This window comes from Geotrypetes seraphini, chromosome 4 (assembly GCF_902459505.1).
Source record: "Geotrypetes seraphini chromosome 4, aGeoSer1.1, whole genome shotgun sequence".
In the NCBI taxonomy this organism is placed as follows: Eukaryota; Metazoa; Chordata; class Amphibia; order Gymnophiona; family Dermophiidae; genus Geotrypetes; species Geotrypetes seraphini.
This window is the reverse complement of record NC_047087.1, coordinates 187,595,408-187,614,593: the sequence shown is the minus strand read 5'-3', so window position 1 is coordinate 187,614,593 and position 19,186 is coordinate 187,595,408. Positions and strand designations below refer to the sequence as shown.

At 41.4% G+C, this 19,186-nt stretch overlaps 1 protein-coding gene across 3 annotated transcripts in view; it reads right to left on the bottom strand.

Annotated features, from left to right (window-relative positions):
• The window catches only part of MICU1 (mitochondrial calcium uptake 1), a 376,908-nt gene that overhangs the window by 39,602 nt on the left and 318,120 nt on the right, over positions 1 to 19,186 (bottom strand). For all 3 annotated transcript variants that reach the window (XM_033940604.1, XM_033940607.1, XM_033940605.1), the window contains exon 10: positions 4,465 to 4,573. In XM_033940604.1, coding sequence (XP_033796495.1) covers positions 4,465 to 4,573 — 109 coding nt within the window. The remainder of the gene's footprint in view (positions 1 to 4,464; positions 4,574 to 19,186) is intronic.

Below are 19,186 nucleotides of genomic sequence, written 5' to 3'. Positions count from 1 at the left end.
TCGCCTTTAAGAAACTTTGCCAATATATTTGTTTGGACATTTAAAGATTAAAAAAAACCCCCAAACTAATATTAACAAGGATTTCAAATAAATACCAATAAGGATTTCCTACTAAAGACATTTGATTGGGCATCTAAAGATAGTGAAAATAAATTAATATCCTGGGAATGGTTTTCTGACCAATGAGGAGCTCAGCTGTTGGGAGTGTAGGTAATGATACACTCAAAAGCTTGATTCTTATGAGCACCTGAGGTCTTTTCTTTCCTTCTTACCATCAGGGGAAGTAAATGGTGTTTCGTTCATACTGGTAGTATCTACAATTACATAGTTACAATAAATTCTAAAAGGTTTTTTAAAAATAAAAACTGGAAGTCTGCTGTCAGCCTAGCTATCGCTACCATTCAGCATTCTTAGTTGGCATTACTTATGTCAGCGAAGGCCTATGGGAAATTATATCAATCTGACTCTGGCATGGGAATGCAGATAGACCCTGAGGGCATGAAGACGGTTTTAAGTAGCCCTGATTGATATGTTTCAAGTATCCCTGATTGAATCATGACTAGCTAAAAGGTGTTAATGTCTGATTTAGAGGATGCTTAGGACAATGGGTCCAAGTGCACAGATGAATGGGACAAAGAAGCCAGAGACTAATCCCATCTTCTCACACCCTCCTTTATCAATTAAATTAACCATTGTCTCAAACAGTTTGCAAGTTCTAAATAGAAAGATACTGGGACATACAGGTTTCCATATTCAGTCAAGCTATAAAAGCCTGCTCTCTGCAAAACACATCTAGCTATCAATCTAGCTATCAATCTGTGGAGGAGAGGGGTCTTGGCTCTCTTTCTCTCTGCCTTTCCCTGAAACTTCACACTTCCTTCTGGACTCTGTAAGGCAGGGAAACTGCTCTGCTCTCTGCTTAATTGTAATGCTTAATTGTAATGCTTATAAATATTGCTTTTCTGTAAGCCTATTTCTATAATATATTCTTTATGCAATCACCTCTGGCTGTGCCTATTATTCTACTTCCTGGTGAAACTTCAGTGAGGGAACTGAATCTGGGACCAGCGTTTGTCAGTACGCCTTTAACTTAACCCCTACCACCATACATTGGGGGGGGGGGGGGGCCACGAACAAAACTGACATCTGCAACAGGTCTGTAGTTGGAAGGTAAATTGGCATCCAAAAGATGATGCCGAGGTATTAATACAATTTTTCCCATCACGGGGGAAAGAAAGCCTTGATTCCAAAAATGGTTCATGAAATCGGCCAACCATATCACAGCCTCAGGAGATAAAGATCTCAAGACTGTTGAAGTACAAGGATCTAGTGAGCATGATAAGCTCAATTTAACAAGTAAAGATGCTCCCAATGAGACTGACATCTTATTAAATCAAATGCCAGATTATTAACTGGCATTTGAAACTTGTCTGCTTTGTGAACAAAGGCTATTCAAACAAAGGGTGATCATCACATGGTATATTGCTTCATAAATTAACAATCTTATCAGAAAAATAAAAAGCCATTCACTCTGTGAATTCTGGTATGTTTGAAGAGAAGAAATTAATTCATTCCATAATCTAAAGAGAGTTCTTTGGTTACAATGCTCAATTCATATTTGTGCAGTATAATACTATTTTCTAGCCCTAAGAAGCTTTCTTAAAAAAGATGCATTTTGGGAGGAAATATAAATTAAGGGAAAAATCACCAGTTATAAATGGAAGTTCAGGGCACCATGCCCTGAATGCAGTTCTGACTGAATTAAGAGGCCAAAATGAGCAGCAAGAAATTGCTAGGCCCAAAACAAGGAACCATTTTAAGATCATAGTCTTGGCTCAAAGTTTTATACACCAGTATTCCTTACTATTTGCCCTTTGTGATCATTTTGTATACCCCAGCTCAATTGCTTTATTTCTTGTATGAACACTGTCTGACAATACCTTTGGCACAGCATGCTAGACTCGCAATAAGATAACGTATGCATTCTTCTTCCTGGTTCCCTTTTCTGTGGAGTACACCTCCCTCTGAGCTGAATCCTTACTGAAAATGTATTTATTTATACAGGCTTTTAGTGGGGTGTAGGTACCCATTAGAGTAGATGAAGATGGCTTTTAGTACTTGTGTTCTACTCCTCTCTACTGTCTTCTTTGTGCTACTGGCTATCCCATTCTATTGGGCTGCCTTGGCTACACCAGTTCTTTTGCTCCTGCTTTGATATTTTGTTATGAAAGGTGATATAGCAAGTGCAAATAAACAAACATAAAAATGGGATGAACTGCTGGATTAGAGAGGAGAGCAAAATGTTATATATTCTGCTGCAAGCTCACCCCTTCCTTCCTTGTTCCTGCAAGCTGCCTGGAATGGAGAGGCTGGACGGAGTCAATTCCAAGGATTATGGCACCTTGGGACAACTTTTACATTGGCAGCCCTCCCACCTATATCAGCTAATTTCCATTCAGCCAACCCCCATCATGCCCATCTGCATACCCCAACTTACCAAGGAAACCTGGGGGCAACCAAAACAAAAGCAATCCCCACTCACTCCTGCCAATGTGACTGCCTTCCTCAAAATGGAGCCGCTGACCCCTCAATGTAATTTCACAATGCTACTGCTAGGGAGGGTGCAGACTAAGTCACAAAAATATATCAGGGGTAAATGACTCAAATACCATAGATATTTATGGAGTGACTAAAGGGATATCAATAAGACTGAAAAAGTCACTGCAGTTGATCACACAAATTCCAAAATTATTCTCATTCACAATTCTTATTCTTAAGACTCTGCTCAGAGACATGAAGGCTGATTACTCCGCCTCACCACCCAATCATCGCAGTGTCTAGAAATTGAATTGACTCTAAAGGTGTAAGTTTCCATACATTAAGTGCTAGCAAAAAGCTATGCTGACACTATCAATGCTTCAATAATTTAGTATTTGAAAAATATAACTTAGCTTTGAAAATAGTGACTGGTTCCGACGTGCCACGTTTCTTTGCTGCATCAGGGAACCGACAAATACAGCTAGATTTAAAGCTGGAGGTAAAGTCACATAAAGATTGAAAAACGCTGGTTCATTTAATATGTTTCTTCTTAAATGTAACATTTAAGAAGAAACATATTGATAAAGGAGGATGTGAGAAGATGGGATTAGTCTCTGGCTTCTTTGTCCCATTCATCTGTGCACTTGGACCCATTGTCCTAAGCACCCTCTAAATCAGACATTAACACCTTTTAGCTAGTCATGATTCAATCAGGGATACTTAAAACCGTCTTCCTGCCCTCAGGGTCTATCTGCATTCCCATGCCAGAGTCAGATTGACAGAATTTCCCATAGGCCTTCGCTGACATAAGTAATGCCAACTAAGAATGCTGAATGGTAGCGATAGCTAGGCTGACAGCAGACATTTAAGAATGTAACATTTAAGAAGAAACATATTAAATGAACCAGTATTTTTCAATCTTTATGTGACTTCACCTCCAGCTTTAAATCTAGCTGTATTTGTCGGTTCCCTGACGCAGCAACGAAACGTGGCACATCGGAACCAGTCACTATTTTCAAAGCTAAGTTATATTTTTCAAATACTAAATTATTGAAGCATTGATAGTGTCAGCATAGCTTTTTGCTAGCATTAATGTATGGAAACTTACACCTTTAGAGTCAATTCAATTTCTAGACACTGCGATGATTGGGTGGTGAGGCGGAGTAATCAGCCTTCATGTCTCTGAGCAGAGTCTTAAGAATAAGAATTGTGAATGAGAATAATTTTGGAATTTGTGTGATCAACTGCAGTGACTTTTTCAGTCTTACTGCTAGGGAGGGGGCTCAAGCTACCATTTAAGTTTTTTTTTTTTATATGTCAGCTTGAATCCCCTAGTAGTAGTACTAGAAGACTACCACTAGGGGGCTAGTAGTACCATTTTGAAGAAGCCAGTTACTGGGGCAGAAGTAAGTGAGAATTGCTCCTGGCCCTGTTGCCTCCAGGATTCTTTGGGGAAGCAGGGGTTTTGGAGAGGGGTAAGAAAAGGCAGGGTTTGAAAAGGGGAGAGGCTCTGAGCATCAGGCCTACTGGATCATTAGGGACTTGAGATTCCCTGTGTGCTATGCCAGGGGGGGGGGGAGTAGGCAGGGGACAGTAACAAAGCAGTTCATGTGTCCAGTCTGGGCTCTGTCTGAGATGTAGGGTCCCCTAGTGGGGGAAGGGGGACATGCAGTGGGCAACCTCTGCTTCCTGGCTTAGCTGCCTTGATCGGATGAATATGTAAAAAAGGTAAGCTGGGCCAGTAATGTCAGAGGCTGGAAATTTTTGTGCTCTTTATTGTTGTTGCCCTGAGCCAGTGCCGCCTCTGGCCTATGAGTTAAGCCAGCCCTGGGTCTGAAGTGGAACACTCCTACTGCACTGGAGTCCAAGCATTCTGCTTTTTTATGAGGAGAGAAGAATATGCCAAGAAAATATCAGTTTAAATACCTTTATCCAGAGAAGCACCAGCCATATGGTAAAAGCTGAGTGCTGTATCTACGTCATTGATGTTTTTCAGGAATGTGAAGAAGTTTTCCACCTCTTCAAATGTTAGCCCCTATAAGAAAGGGGGAAAAAAAACCGCATGACTGATTATAGGAGAACATGATGTGAAAAAAGTGCTGTGCTGAGAATCCCAGTGCCACCAGACACTGTAAGATTCAGCAAATCATAATATACAGATGATCATTGCACCCCAAACATTTACATCCATAATCCTCTGATAATGATTGCAATATAAGCAGCACAGACCCCTCGTTCTTTACACTGCACAGGCTCCACTTCGACCAGACGGAAGCTTCCTGGCTCCAGTGCATGCTGTCCATTGTCAGTGGGTGAATAGCACTTCAATATCTTTTTCCATTAATCCTGCAGAGTTTAAGATTTTTCATATACTAGCCTGGATATTGCAGAACCCACTAAAAATAATCAGGTCAATATTCAGAAAAATGTCTATGGAACAAAATAAAACTTCTAAGCTAGACAATTCAAATTATTCCTGCTGAATATGCCAATACAAATTATGGGCCTGATATTCAGTTGGCAGCAATCAGCATTTTTCCTGACTGCCAAAGGCGTTATCCCTGGAAATTCAGCCATGCCCAGACTCTGGCATTGAATTTCCAGGTATACAAGAGCAGTGAAAACATAGCTGGTTAAGTGCAATAGTCAGTACTTAACCGGCAGTGGTGATCCACATAAAGAAAAGACTAACTTTTATGTAGTTCTATTTATGAGGTTATCTTGGCTGATTAAGTGCTTAGCATTTACCGTATTTTCACCCATATACCGCGCACCCGTGTAAAACGCGCACACGGGTATAGTGCGCGGGGAATACAAATTTATGTAAAAAAAAATTCACCTTCCCCTCCCCCATGATCCTACATCCCCCCCAGCACCGCAAAGACAACTCTTACCTGATTGGGCACCGGCACCAGCACCAGCACCAATGCACAGGATGTGCCAGTGCCAGTGCCCGAAGATCCTCCCTCGTTGGTTTGGCTGGGCTGGGCTGGGCGCTGCAAGAGAGATCCTCCTTCTTCCTGTGCCGGGCTGGACTAGGCTTTGAGCATGCGCAAATGCTCAAAGCCTAGTCCAGCCCGGCACAGGAAGAAGGAGGATCTCTCTCGCACCGCCCAGCCCAGCCAAACCAACGAGGAAGGATCTTCGGGCACTGGCACTGGCACATCCTGTGCATTGGTGCTGGTGCCGGTGCCCAATCGGGTAAGAGTTGTCTTTGCGGTGCTGGGGGGATGTAGGATCGCCGGGGGGGGGGGGGGTGGATGCCGGTTCGCAGGGGGAATGCCAGATTCGAATGAAAAAAAACATGTATACAACGCGCTCACACATATAACGCGCATGGTTATGCACGGTTTGTTAAATTGTGTATAACACGCGCGTTATATGCGTGAAAATATGGTATTTATTTTTTAATAATTTTTTATTTAACAAATTAACAGTTTTAACAAGCAAAAAAACTTGTACAGAAAAGAAATATACAGCAAAACCTTGGTTTACGAGCATAATTCGTTCCGAAAACATGCTTGTAATCCAAAACACTTGTATATCAAAGCGAATTTCCCCATAGGAAATAATGGAAACTGACAATTTGTTCCACAACCCAAAAACTTTAATAGAAAATGCTATACGTACTTGTATTGAAAGACCTTGCATTTAGAACAGTCATTACACTCCTGCAGCGTCAGAGAGAGAAGAACCATCAGCTCAGTTGTGATGTGTGTAAATTGTATGTACTTGTATTGCAAGACATTGCTTGTATATATCAAGAGAAAATTTAATGTTTTGCTTGACTTGCAAAACACTTGCAAACCAAGTTACTTGCAATCCAAGGTTTTACTGTACACCCTTCAAACTTTACAGAAATAATCACATAGCATTTAGTTTAAGTATATATTCCTCAAATCCACATATTAATAGATTCAAGACTTCAATAAGTAGAGAAAAGGAAACAAGTTTCACCTAACATCTGAAAGAGCCACTACTACAAATAAGAGCTAAACAGGGGAATCCAACTGGGTCCTCTCTATACACTTCATCACTAGAAATGCTGTGAGATGCGATGGTTCAAAAAACCCCAAAACAACCCACATATTTTAAAGATACTGCACTATGCATTTGCAAGGATCTCTCAAAAAGTTCCACCAATCTGAGTAACCCCAAGTTTTAAAATAAAAAATGGCCATTTGCGCTTTTGTGTATCATGGGGAACATCAGGAAAAATTTGGAACTTGAACTCCAAATACAGTTTATGTCTGTTTTTAAAAAACATCCTCAAAATCCATATCTTATCTGGTGTTAAAGCCATAGTCAAATGTACAAGATGCAGGCTATGTTTATTATATCAATTAATGATTGCGGTTAATGTTACCACCTTTACACAAACCTAGGGACCCGACACGGTCCGTGCTTCGGTTAACATGCCTTCATCAGGGGTATCTAATTAAACCGAAAACAGAAAAAGAACAATAGCCTGTATGGATTGAAGGTAAACAATGATCCAAAACCGCTGTGTGAGCTTTTTTTTTCACTTCGTACCCAGCTCACACAGAGATTTTGGATCAGTGTTTACCTTCAATCCATACAGGCTATTGTTCTTTTTCTGTTTGCGGCTTAATTAGATACTGTGCCAACCTAGGACCCCTGATGAAGGCATGTTAACCGAAGCATGGACCGTGTCGGGTCCCTAGGTTTGTGTAAAGGTGCTAACATTAATTGCAATCATTAACTGATATAATAAACATAGCCGGCATCTTGTACGTTTGTCTGCAGTTCTTCTTTGTTTTTCCTTGTGTTCATTTTACTTTACTGCAGATTGTGTTGGATTTTTCTTTTGTTTTTCATTAAAGCCACAGTAGCAACTAATGTTGATGCTTTTGCAGAGTACTTAGCTAGGAACCTCCCACCCCCTGGAGGCCTCCTTGGCCTACCTTCAAAATTTCTGATAGTCTACAAAGGGCAAGAGTGATCCTCACTCACTCTTAGACATCATGGCTCTTGAATCAAACAGGCTACGACTTCTAGCAAAAAGGCTCATCTAGTCAATCATCTTACAGATACCTTTCAATTTCAGTGTATAAATAGAGAAAAAGAGCTTTTCAATTAGTGGACTATTTTTATTCTAAGGTTAGCACTATAAGGGCCCTCTTATTTGTTTCTTTTTGATGATAAAAAGGACTTGATTAGACAAAAGAGTATGCCGGTAACAGAATCTGATTAGCTTTTTCACCTCTAAGCTGGTCTAAATTCAGCATGTTATTTCAGAGATATTCTAAATCTTATTTATTTATTTTTAAAATTTATATACCCTTTTTTTCCAAAATGCTTTATCTAGACACTTGCCCACACTCTTTGATGTCATCTTCTCCATTGTCATTTAGGACATTGTTGTTCAATCATTGCTTGAGATGGATGTATTTCCATCTGACTTAGATCATTATAACACGTTTGACTAACCCCCTCCCTCCAAAAAAACCAATCAAACAAACAAACAAACAAAAAAACCCAACTTAACAAACCAACAGACCTGGTCTCTAATTACAGGCCAGTAGCATCAATACCCTTTTTTACAAAATTGATGGAGGGACTGGTCTGCACTAGAGGTGCCCGAATCCAGATTTGAATCGATTCACCTAACTGGACTCACCAATTCATGCCACCGATCTAGTTTGCCTGAGTCCTTCCATCTAACATAACTTCCTGTTTCTCAAAACAGGAAGTTACATCAGAAGAAAAGACTTTGGCAAAGGGAATGCCTGAGCAGGCCTGTGTGAGCAGATCGGCAGCAAGGTGAGCCCAAACAACCTGGGCACTTCACAAATACAAGGAGGGAAGTTTAGGGTTACCAGATTTTTGTCCAAAGAAACCCAGATACATGGCCCTGCCCCGTTCCACTCCAAGCCCTGCTCCATTCTGCATCCAACTTCGTCTTTGTTTTCCAACCTCCAGGCTGTGTCTAGAGGGTCTCCGAGTATGTGCGGATGTGTGTGACATCATCCGAGCATGTTCAGAGGCCCTCCAGATGCAGCTGGGAGGTTGGGGCTTTCCAAAGCATGGACAAACGTCTGGGTTTTGGAAAGTCCATCCGGGAACCCAGACAGTCCTCTAAAAAGAGGACATGTCTGGGTTTTACTGGACATCTGGTAACCCTAGGAAAGTTAGGCTGATAAAATCACGATTTCAACATACAATCTGAGGAAAATTAAACAGATAATGACATAGCACCATCCTACAGCACATATGTGCCATACCACAGTTCCACAGGAAAGACTAACAACTACATCTTTTATTTTTAGTATCAATGACAAATATACATTTTGTAAAGGAAATAATTACCAATCAAGCCTTACAAAACAACATATATATTCCAGAAAAAAAATCATGACAAAACTTTTTTCAAACATATACATGAAGAAAGTGGTATTTTTACATATGACTTAACAAAAAACAATCACCTATCATACTAAACTATATAAGAAAACCTGTAGTTCTCGCCAGGAAAAAATGAAAACTTAGAACACCATCATAATAATTAACACTACTTCCCAAAGCAAAGCTCAGTCTTCCAGGTTCTATCACGCTTAACCAGCTATGCTCTAGCCAGCTCTGTAAGCCTGGAAATTCAATGCTGGGGCCTGGACATGGCCAGACATTGAATTTCTGAGCATAAAGCCTTTGGCAGTCAGCAAAACACTGAATGCTGCTGGCTGAATATTGACCCCTTCCAGTTTTTAGCATGTGTATAGCTTCAGGTGGGGCCTGAGCCCCTTCACTTTTGCCTTAGCCTTTACACCCCATCCCAACAGTCAGGTGCATGGCTGGTATTAACTTCCAGGGAATTTCAAATCATGCCAACTTACGAATTCTAGTGCTTGTCTGAGTCTGCTCTGCAGAGAAGTGTGGCAGTCAGTGGCAGCATTTTGAGATGCTGATACAAGAGGCGTATGTTCAGTGATAGCCTGCCAAAAAGCAATGTGCTTCTGGTGCAAAGTTTAATGCAAGCTGGGTTATTCATTTTGTACAATAAAGTGTTTTATATCTCATCATTATTTAACGTGAACTGCAGTAAGAAATCCTGACAAATAACATACTTTCGATGGCCTATAATTTCTATTCTGATAACCTTCTAGTAAACATTTAGAGCACTGGTCTTTGACCTGGGGGCTGCTGGGTGAGTGGACTGCTGGGCATGATGGACCACTGGTCTGACCCAGCAGTGGCAATTCTTATGTTCAATTATAACTTTTTCCCAAAGAGGACCAGCAGAGCAGCGTAGCTCCACATTTTCTCTAAAAATCAAGGAATCCCAAAATACAGAAGAAGGTTTATTATTCAAGGAAGGTTTAGATAAATTCCTGAAGGATAAGGGGATTGAGGGGTACAGATAGAATTAGAGGGTACAGATAGATTTAGAGATAGGTTATAGGAAAAGGCAGGGACCACTTAACAGGTCGTGGACCTGATGGGCCGCCGCGGGTGCAGACTGCTGGGCACGATGGACCTCTGATCTGACCCAGCAGAGGCAGCTCTTATGTTCTTATGTGCATTTTGGAACAAAGAGCCATGATCCCTAACAAGGGACTCAAATACTGAAATTGCTGTTGAGCTTAATCTGGCGTGTAATATCACATCATAAGATGACTCTGCCCGTTAATCAGCAGCCACACTTCAGCATTTGGAACCTAGGACAATACCAGACTTTACAGTCTATGGCCCAAAAATATCAAAGAAGAGACAAGTTAATCTAATCATGTATTTTTTAATGAGTATAACTTATGGGCAGACTGGATGGACTGTTCAGGTCTTTATCTGCTGTCATTTACTATGTTACTATGTATTACTTCTGAGAGCTCTCGCAAAACTAACCGTGCTGATACTGGGAGTTGCAAAGGGCTGAAACTACAGCCAGAGAACTGCCTCAGACAAGCATGGAAACCTGGATGGCTTGCTTCTTCAGACTGCCCCTCAGTCCAACCGGCTGGGCAGACCTCAACCCCCACTAGAACCTGTGCGTGAAGTTAAGAGCTTCCTTTTTAATGATGCTTTTAATGTATAAATTTTATATCCTAAAACTTTTTTACTTTTCACTTTTTATTCTATATATTAAATATAAATTTTATTTGTTACCCCTCCTATCGTTTTTTCCTTAAATGTAATTAAATTAAATTAATATTGATTGTAATCCTTTAATAAACCTTCCTTTGCTTTGAATTGATATGTAGAAATTATGTATAGCAATGTCAGTAATTATTATTTTTAACTCACTTTGAATATTGTTTGTTATATTTGTCACCCCAACTGATTTTTAATGAGATTGTACATCGCCTAGGAAATGTGATAGGCAATTAATCAAATTTTTCTAATAAACTTGGAAACTTGGGGGGATGAAACGCAGTCAAAACCCGATCCTGGTGAAAAACCGCCATGGGGCCACTCAGCCTGCGCTCAAATTCTCAGAGGACAAAACCTGGAGCGAGCCTTGCTCCCAAGGAAGCAGTCCCTGAGTTCCTGGACTGTTAATGCAGGCTGGCCAAGCAGGTGCCCTGCCAAGTAGGCTGATTCTTGGCTACAGACTACTGTCCTTATTTGTTTCTTTTTGATGATAAAAAGGACTTGATTAAACAAAAGAGTATGCCGGTAACAGAACCTAATTAGTTTTTTCACCTCTAAGCTGGTCTAAATTCAGCATGTTATTTCAGAGATATTCTAAATCAGGGGTGCCCACACTTTTTGGGCTTGCGAGCTACTTTTAAAATGACCAAGTCAAAATGATCTACCAACAATAAAATTTTAAAAAAACACAACGCACACTGTACGTGTAGAAAATGTTAATTATCATTCCTATTCCAGGGTTTTTCAAAGAGGTCAAAGCAGATGACTCTATGCACTATCACCTCAGTAACAACCATACAAAAATAGACAAATATACCCCCTCCCTTTTTACTAAACCACGATAGCAGTTTTTAGAGCGCAAGGAGCTGCGCTGAATGCCCAGCGCTGCTCTCGATGCTCATAGGCTCCATGCGCTAAAAAACTCTATTGCGGTTTAGTAAAATGGGACCTTAGTGTAAAATATAGACAGCAGATATAAATTCAGACACATTTTGATCACTAAATTTAAAATAAAATCATTTTTCCTACCTTGTCTGGTGATTTCATGAGTCTCTGGTTGCACTTTCTTCTTCTGACTATGCATCCAATCTTTCTTCCCTTCTTTTAGCCTGTATGCTTCCTCTCCTCCAGACCTCATTCCCTCCCCCAACTTTTCCTTCCTCTCTCCCTGCCTTCTTTCTCTCTGCCTCCCTTTCTTTTTTTTCTGTTTCTCTTCTTTCCTTCTGTCTCCCTGCCTGCCCTTTTTCTTTCTTTCTCCCTGCCCTCCCCCAAGCCACTGCCATCGGGGACCAGGACCCAACCGCCACCAATAACAGGCCCGAAAGCCGACACTGCCCCAAGCTCTCCCTGCTTCGGCCGACCAGTATTCCTCTCCCCGACGTCAATTCTGCTGTCGGGGAGAGGAAGGCTGATTGGCCCAAGATCGCGATCGACCTATTGGGGGAAATGCTGCCGGGTCCTGCCTTCGCGGAAACAGAAATTAGGCAGGACCCGGCAGCAAGAAGAGCAAATGCTTCACTAACCTGTCTCCCACCTTAGCCCATAGCGAACGCTTGCTTCAGGGCTCTCAACATGTGCATGCCGGCTTCCCTTCTCCCCCCCCCCCCGGACATAACTTCCGGTTTCGGAGGGAAGAGAAGGGAAGCCGGCACGCACATGTTAGAGCCACGGAGCATAAGTTCGCTATGGGCTGAAATCTCCAAGCCGGTTTTTTTTTGTTTTTTTTTTAATGTTCAGCAGCGGCGGCAGCAGCAGATGACAGCTGGGCGGACCGCCCAGCTAAAAGCCCTAGAGAGAACACTGGAGAGGAGGGCTGATCGGCCTGGTAGATCAGGACGGCAACACGAGTCTATCACGGAGCCCGGGATGGGCTCTGCGATCGACTCGCGTTGCCTTCCTGAGCTACTGGTCGATCGCGATCGACGTGTTGGGCACCCCTGTTCTAAATCTTATTTATTTATTTTTAAACTTTCTATACCCTTTTTTCCCAAAATGGTTTATCTAGACACTTGCCCACACTCTTTGATGCCATCTTCTCCATTGTCATTTAGGACATTGTTCAATCATTGCTTGAGACGGATGTATTTCTATCTGACTTAGATCATTATAAAACCTTTGACTAACCCCCTCCCCCCAACCAAACAACAAAAAAAACCTTAACAAACCAACAGACCTGGTCTCTAATTACAGGCCAGTAGCATCAATACCCTCAGAGTCTTGCACTTTAGCTCCTCTTGAGCTAATTTTAAGATATTCCTTACTAACCGCTGACTTAGATCATTATAAAACCTTTGACTAACCCCCTCCTCCCAAAAAACCAACCAAACAACAACAAAAAAAACCTTAACAAACCAACAGACCTGGTCTTTAATTACAGGCCAGTTGCATCAATACCCTCAGAGTCTTGCACTTTAGCTCCTCTTGAGCTAATTTTAAGATATTCCTTACTAACCGCTGACTTAGATCATTATAAAACCTTTGACTAACCCCCTCCCCCCAAAAAACCAACCAAACAACAACAAAAAAACCCTTAACAAACCAACAGACCTGGTCTTTAATTACAGGCCAGTAGCATCAATACCCTCAGAGTCTTGCACTTTAGCTCCTCTTGAGCTAATTTTAAGATATTCCTTACTAACCGCTATAACGACCCCAATAACCACATTGTAAATGGCACGCTGTGAGAATTCTCACCCATACACCTAACTGCTTATTTTATGCAACAGGCATGGATTGTTCTTTGCATAAAGTGCTAGGGTCCCTGTAACAACGCTTGAACTCACATACAGCAACTGGCTTCCTAGAAGCCTGAGACAGAGATAGTATTGAATCAAGCTCATTCATTAAAGAAATAGTTTTAGTTGATTCCTGGAAAATTGAACTCATTTGTTCAGACTTATATGTTTAAAAGGTTAGGCACTTTCGTCTCATTACTGTCGGATGGGCAATCAAATCAGCAGATAAATGCCTAAAAGCACAAAGGCATCCCATAATGACAGTGAAGATCTATGTGCTTCACATTAAAAGCACTCAGTGATTAATAAAACAACATGAACCATGCTATGCAAGCCTCCTAGGAAGACAGAGGTGAATGCCTAATTTGGCTGGACACTGAAAGTCTACAACAGCTGATCTGACAGTAATTTACTTACAAAGCTATTTGCCGGCAGCCATAGTGGCTGTCAAATGCTCTATCTCAGCCACATAACAATAGGTTCTGAACATCGGCCTGCATGTGTGCTAACGCCAACATCAGAGGCACTTAGCACCATCGTCAGTGTGCTCAGGATGTTCATTGAGCACTAGCGTAAGGAGCAGCACGAGAACTGAAGATCAGCACAAACAGCATGCAAATGCTATGCTAATGAGGCCTTAGATAGTTCCTTCTAATGCTCAGAAGAAAAGGCTCACAACCCAGACCTTGCACTTTCACCAGCTCAGATGAGTCCCTGCCCTGCTTTCTGAGCTCTTGAGCTTTTCCAGTGGAAGGGAGTTTGGCTGGTTGACTTGTCATCTGCTTCAGCTTGGACTGCATGCTTAGTGAAGTCACATAACTAGAGGGCTGAGAGTCTGTCTACTGATTCCTTGTATATATGAGTTTATGAATCAGAAATAGAGGAAGGCTGATAAATACTTTTCCAGTTAGCTCTCTTTTGCATGCAATAAAGTAGTCAGTCTGCCCTTCTTGGTGGAAAACCAACAGGGATGCTGGGCCTTTCATTAAGGAATCAGAATAGTGGCTGCAAAATAAGGTCAATGGGAGAATCTAGGCAAGGTTAGAAGCAGAACTTGAGGCTCTTCAGAGCACATTGACTCAAAACTCTGCTCCCCACTTTGGACATGCTTATGCTCAGCTCTTGTGTGCATGAGCCAGGCATGTTCCTTCTCCTTACCGAAAAATAACTTCCCAATGCTTATCCATTAATAGAGCACATAAGATTTGCATGCTATTAGTGTTGAACATTGGGAAGTTATTTTTTTTGGCACTGTGGAAGTAAGGAAGAATTACAGGCCAGTAAGTCTGACTTCTGTGGTAAATAAATTAATGGAAACAGGAGAACAGTGCAGTTTCTGGAATCCAGCAGATTACAGGACCTGAGGCAACATGGATTCACAAGAAACAGGTCTTGTCAGACAAATTTAATCAATTTCTTTGACTGGATGACCAGAGAATTGGTTAGAGGGAAAGCGCTAGATGTGGTGTATTTAGATTTTAGCAAAGCCTTTGACCGAGTTCCACACAGGCACCTAATAAATAAATTTGAGTGCTCTCAGTATGGGTGCCAAAGTGATGGACTGGGGTCAGGAACTGGTTGAGTGGAAGCGACAGAGGGTAGTGGTCAATGGAGATCACTCTGAGGAAAGGGATGTTACCAGTGATGTGCCTCAATGTTCTTGGGCCTGTTCTTTTTAACATTTTTGTAACAATATTACTCAAGGGATGACATGTGAAAGAATGGTTACCTCTGCTCCAAACCCCTGGTGTATATGAAATCCCATGCAGTTGTGGCCAATCTTACATTGGTGAGACTGAACACACTATAGAGGAAAGGCTGAAAGAGCACAAGAGACACCACAAGCTATGCAACACAGAAAAATCAGCTGTAGCCCTCCATGGCAGGGTAACTGGTCATACAATTAGATTTGAAAGCACAAAAGTCCTGGAGAAAGAAGACCGCTGGTGGCCAAGAAAAATCAGAGGCAACAGAAATTGCAAGACACCCCCATAACTTCAATGAAGATAAAGGGCTCTCCATAAACAAAGCATGGTAACCTCTCATCCTAAAAAAATTTAGTGCAAAAAGGATTGGGGCCAAGGACAAATACATTTTCCCTCCATCTCATAAGTTCCAGCCTCTTTTCTGACAATCATCCTGGATTTCCAAAGAACTTTCCCACTAAAATTCAAATTCATGACCAACAGACTTCCCTGTTCTTAATCAGGTCCGTGAACCAACTATATATAAAGACACATTGCAGACCTCACAGCATACCCTGAAGAAGGTCACAGCATGATGACTGAAATGTCGGTTGTTTCTACACAGACACGGCGAGACCTGGAAACCTGCTACAATCATTAATAAGATTTGCTTCTTTGCGGGTGATAACAAAATCTGCAATAGGCACTAGAGAATGATATGAGGACAAATTTGTCCCCAACCCCATGGGATCCATCTCCAGCCTCTGCCCATGAGTTCTGTCCCTGTTCCATATAAGTGTTTAAGGCTTGTGCAGATGAGGATAGAGCTTGCAGGGATGGGGCAGACACAGGAACAGAACTTGTGGGGACAAGATGGAGATAAATCCCCTGGGGATGGGAACAAATTTTTTAAAATTTATATTCCGCATATCCTACAATTCTATGCAGATTACAAATTATTCAGGCACTCAAGCATTATTCCCTAACTGTCCCGGTGGGCTCCCACTCTATCTAATGTACCTGGGGCAATGGAGATTAAGTGACTTGCCCAGGATCACAAGGAGCAGTGTGGGATTTGAACCCACAACCTCAGGATGCCAAGGCTGTAGCTGTAATCACTGTACCACACACTCTCATGTCATTCTTTAATAGACAACCCTGATGGTGTGGAAAAAATGAGGAAGGACCTAGTGAAGCTTGAGAAATGGTCTGAAATGTGGCAGCTAAGATTTAATGCTAAGAAATGCAAGACAGCCAAAAGAATGGTATAGTTTAGGGGTGAAGAACTTTTGTGCATGAAAGAAGAGCGGAATTTAGGTGAGATAGTATATGATGATGATCTTAAGGTAGCCAAACAAGTCAAAAAGGTGATGGCAAAAGCTAGAAGGATGCTTGTGTGCACAGGGAGAGGAATGGCCAGGAAAAAGGACTGGTGAGACTTCATTTAAAATTGTACTGTGTACAATTCCGGAGACAGCACTTTCAAAAAGATATAAACAGGATGGAGTTGGTCTAGAGGAAGGCTACTAAAATGGTTGGTGGTCTTTGTCATAAGGCGAATGGGGACAGACTTAAAGATCTCAATATGTACATTTTAGAGAAAAAGTGGGAGAGGGGAGACATGATAGAGATGTTTAAATACCTACATCGTATAAATGTGCATGAAGTGAGTGTCTCTTTCATTTGAAAGGAAACTCAGGAATGAGAGGGCATAGGATGAAGTTAAAGTGGTAAAAGGCTCAGAAGTAATCTAAGGAAACACTTTATTACAGAAAGGGTGGTAGATGCATGGAATAGTCTCCTTGTAGAGGTGGTAGAAACAAAGACTGTGTCTGAATTCAGGAAAGTGTGGGACACGTGTGCAACCTCTTAGGTGGGTAGACTGGATGGGCCATTTGGCCTTTATCTGCCATCATGTTTCTATGTTCCCTGTGGTATTCTCCTGCACTATATAGAACAGTGCAGGAGTTCTGAGCATCTCCCTGATGGTTTCTAAAAGTTGTGACAAAGAATGGGTCTCAGATCACTTTTACTGCATGTGCTAAAGCAGTGTTCTTCAACCTTTTTACACCTATAGACTGGCAGAAATAAAATAATTATTCTGTGGACCGGCATCGGTCCGTGGACCAGCGGTTGAGGAACACGGGGCTAAGTCGTGGGCCAGACCCCGCCCATCTCTACCCAATCTCCACCCCAGACCCCGACTCCATAATAGTACTAATTGCACCTTGCGCGTCCCGTGCCTCATCTGGAAGCCTTCCCTCTGACATTGCAACGTAAGAGAGAAGACTTCCGATTCAGGCACAGGATGCCCGCAGGAGCCACTGCCCATGCCCATGTCACTGAATCAGTTAGGAAGAGGGAGCTGGCTCGAAGATAACGCCGCATCGATTGCACCGTGGACCGGCGGTTGAAGAACACTGTTTTGAGCCTGATGCACGTGCTGGCCCTGTGCACTGGCAGGAAATTTTTGTGGACCGGCACTGGTCCATGGACCGGTGGTTGAAGAACACTGTGCTAAAGTATTACACTTCTCCCTCCATATTTGCTGTGATAGAGGATTAACAGACCCGCAAATACAGAAAAACCGCAAATAATTTTTTCATATGTTATTCGCTGATTTCTATTAAAAAATATCGTGAATATGGTGAAACTGCGAATAATATGGTGGGAGACCAGGCCTGTTCCTGAAGGAGAGGCAAAACACGGTGAAGAAAGTGCTGGGAATCAGCGATTTTCTCTGTAAACGCTTGGAATCATTGATTTCTCTAAGCAAGCTGATGTAATTTTGGGGGGAGGAACCAGCAAGCTAAAAACCGTGAATAATCGAAACCACAATTACTGAAACCACGAATACGGAGGGAGAAGTGTACTGTGTTGTTTTAAAGGAATACTACAATAGTGATCTGTGCATACTGAGTTTGGAACAACAATGAACAGCTCCTAAATGTTTCCTTAATATATGAGGGCAAATCAAAAATTAAAGGCAATTGTTAAATGATAACTGGAACAGAGCTAGCAAAATATAACATATTGTATGCACTTGTACATTGCCTGTTGGATAGTTTGTTCATGCACAGTGCAGCGCTTGGCCTTTAGTTGTGTGACAGTCACAAAGTCAGAAACATGGACACTCCATTGCAAAATTGCACCATTGAGGAACAATGTGCAGAAATGCACTTTCTTTGGGCAGAGGGAGTGAAACCTGTGGAAAGCATGTTTAAAGCAGGAATTACAGGTGTATCCGATGAAGGTCATTCTGGTCACCCTTCAATATTGCGCACACAAGAGCACATTTAAAAGGCAGATGCCTTGATTAGAGAAGACTTATGGACAGTGTCTCAATTGGCTGCAAATTTGGATATCAGTCATGGATCTGCATTTGCCATAATGCATGATGAATTGGGATACAGGAAAGTCTGCGTACAATGAGTTCCCAAACAGCTTACTTTTTTTTTTTTTAAATTCTTTATTCATTTTAAAACTTTCATCAAGTGTACAAATATTATATAATAAACACATTTAGCTTGAGCACTTGAACATCTTATCATTATATCTTACAATTAAAAAATGTACCCCTCATCCCACCCTCCCTCAAAACCCTCTATTCATTATAAGATCATATAATTTGAATCCCACCCCCCACCCAATACTGAATGATGTGTAATTAATAGAAAAATGTCATTTAATCATGACAGAAAGATGTTAATGACTCCCATATTTTAATAAAATTTTTATAATTTCCATTCTGTACCGCTATTGATCTTTCCATTCTACATATGTGACATACTGAGTTCCACCAAAAATTAAAATTAAGCCTACTGTGATCCTTCCAGTTATTAGTAATATGTTGGATGGCAACTCCAGTCAAAATCATTAAAAGTTTGTTGTTACACGCTGATATCTGACTCTTTTTTCTCATAGACATTCCAAATATCACAGTATCATATGATAACGCTACATGGTTTTCCAATAAACAATTTATTTGATCCCAGATTGAGTTCCAAAAGGCTAAGATATGGGGACAGTAGAATAAAAGATGATCCAAAGTTCCAATCTCTAATTTACAATGCCAGCACCTATTGGACAAGGAACTATTTAATTTTTGTAATCTAACAGCTT